Genomic DNA, 7,000 nt, shown 5'->3' with positions numbered 1-7,000 from the left:
TCTTCAATGGAAGTTCTATAGATGGTTTAATTGGTTTTCCACTCATCCCTTTTTGTTTTGTTTTGTCCATAACTTTTCTATGTCTCACTAATTACATGCACTATTATAATCATCTCAAGATTTTCAATTATTTAATCGTATTCGAATACAAAAATATATTCCTTTATCACAAAATCCATGATATGCTAACTTAATAGGCAAATTGCAAATCTTGTCAGATATCCAACAATTCAAATCCAAAGTCAAATTTTGCTACTTTCACTATATTGTTACACCTCTACAAAGCAAAGTTTACTTAAAAATGTCACTTGCTTTTGTAATCAGCAAAATCCATGAAGGACGGAGTGACAATTAATTATGTATACTAAAAATAGTAAAAGCATTATAGAGGTTTATGTACTAAAAGTTAGATTATAATTTATCTCTTTTATTCAAAAAATAGATAAATTAATCCATATACATAAGTTAAATTATAATTTGTCTCTTTCATTCAAAAAATAGATAATTAATCTATATACATTAGATCAAAGAGCAAATTAGTCTTTTTTGTTAAAAATTTCATTAACTACATCAACAAGAAGTACGTGTGACATAACTATCTACGTCAGTTTTTAATAGTAGAAATAGATAAAATTTTAATAGAAAAGACTAGTTTTCTCTTTAATAGAGTTAATTTGCTCATTTTTTATTGGGACAAAAATGCAATATAACTTCTAATAAAGGGATATACATGGTAATTTACCCAGAAAATAGTGGGCTTTTTCTTTCCCAATTACAGTACCCGTTTCTAAAAAGATCAGCTACTGAATGGACCACCCAATCCTAGGTGCTCTCTACCCTCAAACTTGAACAAAAACCAATCATTCCAATGATAATATCAGCAAAATTCAGCATAGTTTAATTGGACTTTAGGCCACACTAGTATAAAGGGTTTCTTTTTTATATGGTACTCTTACAATGTGTAGTATATATTTCTTGCTTCTAGCCATACTACTCCCTTGTTGCTTTGAGATTCTAAGCTTAAGCTGCTCCACCGTCATGAAAGATACACTTAGGTACTTAGCAGGCATTGCAGGCCCTAGTGGTTATGGTTCAAAAACTACTGCTCAACAAGTTGCAGACAATTCTTCTTCCCCTCTTCACCGTCTAACTGCCATTATCACCGGTAAGTCTCCGTTACCAACTTTTTCTTTTTTTCCCCCGGATTCCGAGAGAATATTTAAGATTTCTACAGGATAAACCTGAAGCCCATTTGTGTGTATATATATATATATATATATATATATATCTTAAACAAGTAGTTGTTTTTGTTTGTACAAGGATATGGTTTTGTCTCATCTACAGATAATATATTGGTACTAGCTTAATAGGGATTCCTTTTTTTTTTTTTAATATTAATTTTTTAAAATATCCATTGTACCAATTTTTGAAGGAGCGACGTCTGGTATTGGAGCTGAGACGGCAAGGGTATTGGCTAAGAGAGGAGTGAGAGTGGTGATACCAGCGAGAGATATAAAGAAGGCAGCTGAATTGAAGGAAGGGATTGAAAATGAGAATCCAAATGTTGAAATTATGTTGTTTGAGATTGATCTTAGTTCATTGGCTTCTGTCAAGAGATTTTGTACTCAGTTCCTGGCTCTTGGATTACCCCTTAACATCCTCATGTAGGTTCTCATACAATAAATCCACCATTTACATCTTCTTTTTTCTTCTTTTCTCAAAACAAAATAAACATATATAGAATGCTGAAAAATAATAACACCAAATTTTGCAGAAATAATGCTGGGATATTCTCTCAGAATTTGGAGTTCTCTGAGGACAAAATTGAGATGACATTTGCAACAAATTACTTGGGTACATGCACACTCCCTTTTTTTCATTACTATAATTTGGAGTAAAAGTTGTTCTCTCCCCATAAAAAAAAATATCAAATTAGTCCCTGTACATTAAATTAAAGAATAAATCAGTCTTTCTGTTAAAAATTAACATGGCACACCATGTGTCACTATCTGATTATTCTATCTTATACGCCAATTTTTAACTACACAAATAGATAAAATTTTAAACAAAAAAAATCAATTTACTCATTGATCTAATGTACAATGACTAATTTGTTCATTTCTTGAATTGAAAAAAATATAATTTAACTCCTAATATAAAAACGTTGATGATGCTTTTACTAAAATTATCTCATTAATTGAAATTTTAGTAGGATGATACATGGCTGTTATAGTATATTTGAAAATTAAAAACTAATTTAAAATAGAGCATGGGATAATCTCTTAAGTTTATTTGTAAGATTAAACACTCTTATATATAATTAATTATATAAAGATATAATAATATTAGTATTAAATATTTTATTATTTTAAATAATAAAATAAATTTAATGTATCAACCGGGTTGGATCCGAATAAATTTGAGAAAAAAAATCTAGATTATATTTAATCCGATTTTATTTAAATTAAAAATTTTAATAATAAAACATTAATTTATTTTAACTTTAATTATAAATATATAAATATTTACTATAGAGTAAAGTCAACTTTTTCCTGTGGACCTACCTAACACAATTCTTCAAAACTAAAATTTCAAGCCTCACCCCAAATTCATCTGATTTGGTCCACTTTGTCTAGTTTATGTTTTTCTTTCTCACTACTATTATTAAAAAAAAAACATGCATCAAATGTTGTGATTGCACTTTATATAAATATTTCCCATTATTGCTCTTTTTTAATAATATTTGAGATTGTGAGAAATTATTTTATTAATGCTGTAGTTGAAAAAATATAATAATAATCTAAAGTTCATGCATGGCATGGAATGAGAGGTAATTCCTAGTTTTAATTTAATTAATTTTAGTTTTATATTTTTGAATTAGTTAATTTTAGTCTTTATATTTTTTGGATTGTTCAATTTTATTCATGATTAAACAGTAATAAGTAAATTTGTTTAGTTAAATTATACTATTAGTTTTATATTATTTGTAAAGTTATAGATTTAGCTCATGTTCTTCAACCGGACCATTCTTAGTTGCTATACTTTTCGAATTTCTAAACTTTTGCCTTTATGCAAACGACAGTGGTTTGATATATTGACAGGTTTTTCTTATATGAAAATTACAAGCTGATATGACATTACACATGTAATAATATATTCGTTGCATCAAAGTTTAAAAATAGCATAATTAAACTCAATGAATTTAATAGTTAACATTTGATCAAGATTAAAATTTTAAAATTCTAAAAGTACAAGGACTAAAAATGACTAAATTAAGGTATAGGTTTAAATTTATAACTTATGCATAGTATAGGGACTAATAGAAAATTTAACCATCTTGTTGTTTAGAACAACAGCTTTTAGAGCCCAAAAGAAGAGAGTTCCATCAAATCATATATGTATTTTTTGTTGTGTTGGCAGGACATTATTTAATGACAGAAATGTTAATGGAAAAGATGGTAGAAACAGCAGAGGAAACAGGCATCCAAGGAAGAATCATAAACCTGTCTTCAGTAATTCACAGCTGGGTCAAAAGGGACTGTTTCAGCTTCACCCAAATGCTCAACCCCAACAAGTAATTATTCCACTCTCCTTCCTTCCCCCTAACCGACACTGATCTCTCTTTTATACATACCCCTATAATGCTATATATAGAAAAATAGGTTAAATCACCTCAACTTTGCAACTACTCTTATATTAGGGTTCAACCTTCTTTTTTATCTAAGTTAATTCTTTAATTTGATAATTATTCTCATATAAGGACTTAAATTAGGTAATTATTCTTATATTAAGGTCTAAACTTGACAACTACTCTTACATTGAGACTTGAATTTTTTTATTCAAGTTAATCCCTAAATGTGACAACTGTTCTCACATTGAGACTTGAACTAGCCAATTGTTCCCATATTAAGGTCTGAACTTCTTTTTGTTCAAGTTAATCTCTTAATTTGGCAATTGTTCCCACATTGGAGTGTGAACTAACCAATTGTTCACATATTAGGGTTTGAACTTTCTTTTGGCCCAACTTAGTCCTTGAATTAGGCAATTGTTCCCACATTAAGATTTGAGCGAGATAATTGTTCCCATATTGGAACTTGCACTTTTTTTTGTCTAAATTAGTTCTCGAACTTGGTAATTGTTCCCATGTTAGGGCCTAAACTTTAGAATTTTTAAGGAAATATCATGGATTAACTTAGACAAAAAAAAATTCAAGTCCCAACAAAGAACAATTGTCAAGTTCAAAGACTAATTTGAATTAAAAAAATTCAAGCTTCAATGGGGAAACAATTACCAAGTTCAAGAATAAATGTGAAAAAAAAATTTAAAACTCCAACTTACGCTAAGAATAGTTACCAAATTTAAGCCTCAAATAATAATTAACATGGACTGCTATACATTAGAGTAAAACAGCTTATTTGTTGGTAATGACGATGCAGTTATAATGCTACTCGTGCTTATGCTCAATCCAAACTAGCAAACATATTGCATGCCAAAGAAGTAGCCAGACAGCTAAAGGTCTGAAACTTTCTCTTCTTCATTAACATTTTTCATATATATATATAAAAAATATTATTGTTTTAATCTGCAAACAACCATTAAAATTTTTGCAGGCAAGAAATGCAAAAGTAACCATCAATGCAGTGCATCCAGGAATTGTAAAGACTGGAATTATCAGAGCACACAAGGGCTTTATTACAGGCAATTCTTTTTTTTTTTTCTATGTTAAAAACAATTAAATATAATTTAACAGCTGACCAATTACTGTGTATAATCTGAATGCAGATTCCCTTTTTTTTATCGCTTCAAAGTTGCTCAAGTCTACCTCTCAGGTATGCCTTTGTCTTTGTCTACGTCTTCTTCATCCTGCCTACTTTATCATCCAAAACTTAATTTTAAGAATTTAGGAGAATGTCTCAGTCTAGTTTAACAGAAACCGCAAATGCCCCTCAAATATCATTTCAGTAAACAACACAGCAACTTTCCTAAGTTTTAGAATTTGTAAAAGGGTACATCTCCGTTACAAACCATTTTCATTTTAGTCACTCACCATTAATTTAGGGTTAGGCAATATTCTTGTACTCATTTTAATCTCTCAGCTTTAGTATGTTTTCATTTTATCATTCTTTTATCTTTTTAATTTCCTTTATATATTTTTCATTTTAAAAAATTAAATTTTTTTCAGTAAAAGGAAAAACATAGGTTTTATATGTAAAAACTTGTGTTTTACAGGAACAACATGGGTTTTACTTCGAAAAATCATTTTATTTTTTAATTTCTTTCATTTTTTAGAATTAATTTTAGCTTTTCTAATAAATAAGAGAAAACTTGAGGTTTTACAAGAAAAACTTGAATTTTTATAGAGAATTGAGTTGTACGAAAAAAACTCTGATTTCATCTTTGCAACTAAATAACTCAATTTCTCATAAACTTAAATTTTTTTGGATAGAAATAAAATTAATTCTAAAAAATTAAGTGGCCAAAATGAAATTTACTAAAGTTTAATTATTAAAATGAATGTATAATAAAATTATCTAACCCCAAAATAAAAAAAATACATTTTAATACGCTTCTACTCACATTTTCAAAGTTGTTGTAATAACAATAATACTAACTAAACTAAAATTCATTACTAGATCCACGGGTCACAAAATGGTTCCCCTCAATTTCTTAAATCTGCCCTCCATTTTTCTTCACCTTTTCTGGAAACTTTTAATACCTTGAGGAAAGTTAAAAGTATTTTATATAATTGTGTTCTAGCTTTAAAATTTAGCTCTATTTCTTTTCTTTGACATAAATTTATTTTAATTGTGAATGATAGTAATCCTCAAAATCTCCCCTTTATCCACAATTTTGATTTGGGTTAATACATGTTTGAATTTAGTAATTATTCTTACATTAAGGTTTGAATTTGGTTTTGGTTTAAGTCAAACCTGAATTTGATAATTGCTCTCACATTAGTGCCTAAATTTTTTTGTCCATGATATTTCCTTAAAAAAATTCAGACCTCAATATGAAAACAATTGTAAAGGTCAAGAACTAACTTGAATAAAAAAAAATCTAAACTCCAATATAGGAACAATTGCCTACGAAAACAATTGTAAAATTCTCTGCATTTTTAGAATAATGTTAAGCTATAGAGTAGGGGCAAGCATTAGTGCTAATATTGCAAAACAAAATTTCAAATGCAGGGTGCATCAACTAGCTGCTATGTAGCATTGAGCCCACAAGCACAAGGGTTAAGTGGGAAATACTTTGCAGATTGCAATGAGTGCAATTGCTCAGCCTTAGCCAATGACGAATTGGAGGCTCAAAGATTATGGAGGCAAACTCGAGCTGTCATTCACAGAAGACTGCGATATCAATTCCCTACATCATCTTAGAACATTCTAATTACTCATGTTTCACCCAACATAATTAGATAAATGAGGAAGCTTTGTACATATACCCCCAATATATTTATCTTCATCTACATTTATATAAAAGCATTTTGTACCGGTAAATGAACATGACATATTATAGGATTATTTTGGATATCGGATAAAAAGGTTTTTTTTTTTTTAATTTACCCCTAATTTAGGTTGTATTCATATTTCAGCTTAAATCTTCTTAAACATTAATAAAAGTTGTGTAATAACTTTTACATTGTTTTTTTACTATATATAGATAGAGGTTGAACCTTTAATCTTATCCTCTCTCTTTTTTTGGAATTCTTTATTTTCGTTTTACGATTCATATTCTGAGTTCATGACTATCCCTCCCAACAATGTCATCTTCAAGTTTGACATGCATTCTCCTACCAATAATGCTTTGAAAATGCCAAATGTTGGAAATGGTACCATTCATGAACACATTCTTGAAAGACCAAAACTTTGTATAAGTTACCAGCAAAGTATAAAAAATAAAAAAAAAATTCTAAAGAAAATATGAAAGGGAGGGAGGTTGTGGACTTACCTAGGTTGCTTTTTGATGCTTAAATGTAGTGTTATAATTTATAAAATAA

The 7,000-nt window shown here is 28.8% G+C and overlaps 1 protein-coding gene across 1 annotated transcript; it reads left to right on the top strand.

Annotated features, from left to right (window-relative positions):
* Positions 1–860: 860 nt before the first annotated feature.
* Positions 861–6,707, top strand: LOC108485720 (short-chain dehydrogenase TIC 32 B, chloroplastic-like). The gene is made up of 8 exons (XM_017789568.2): positions 861–1,165; positions 1,433–1,664; positions 1,775–1,854; positions 3,421–3,574; positions 4,437–4,515; positions 4,611–4,698; positions 4,783–4,829; positions 6,189–6,707. The coding sequence occupies exons 1-8, from the start codon at positions 958–960 to the stop codon at positions 6,378–6,380; spliced, it is 1,080 nt and encodes a 359-aa protein (XP_017645057.2). The 5' UTR covers positions 861–957; the 3' UTR covers positions 6,381–6,707.
* The last annotated feature ends 293 nt before the right edge of the window (positions 6,708–7,000 follow it).

The sequence above is a fragment of the Gossypium arboreum genome, chromosome 7, assembly GCF_025698485.1.
Source record: "Gossypium arboreum isolate Shixiya-1 chromosome 7, ASM2569848v2, whole genome shotgun sequence".
In the NCBI taxonomy this organism is placed as follows: Eukaryota; Viridiplantae; Streptophyta; class Magnoliopsida; order Malvales; family Malvaceae; genus Gossypium; species Gossypium arboreum.
Note: the sequence above shows the minus strand (reverse complement) of the source record. Positions and strands in the feature narration are given on the sequence as shown.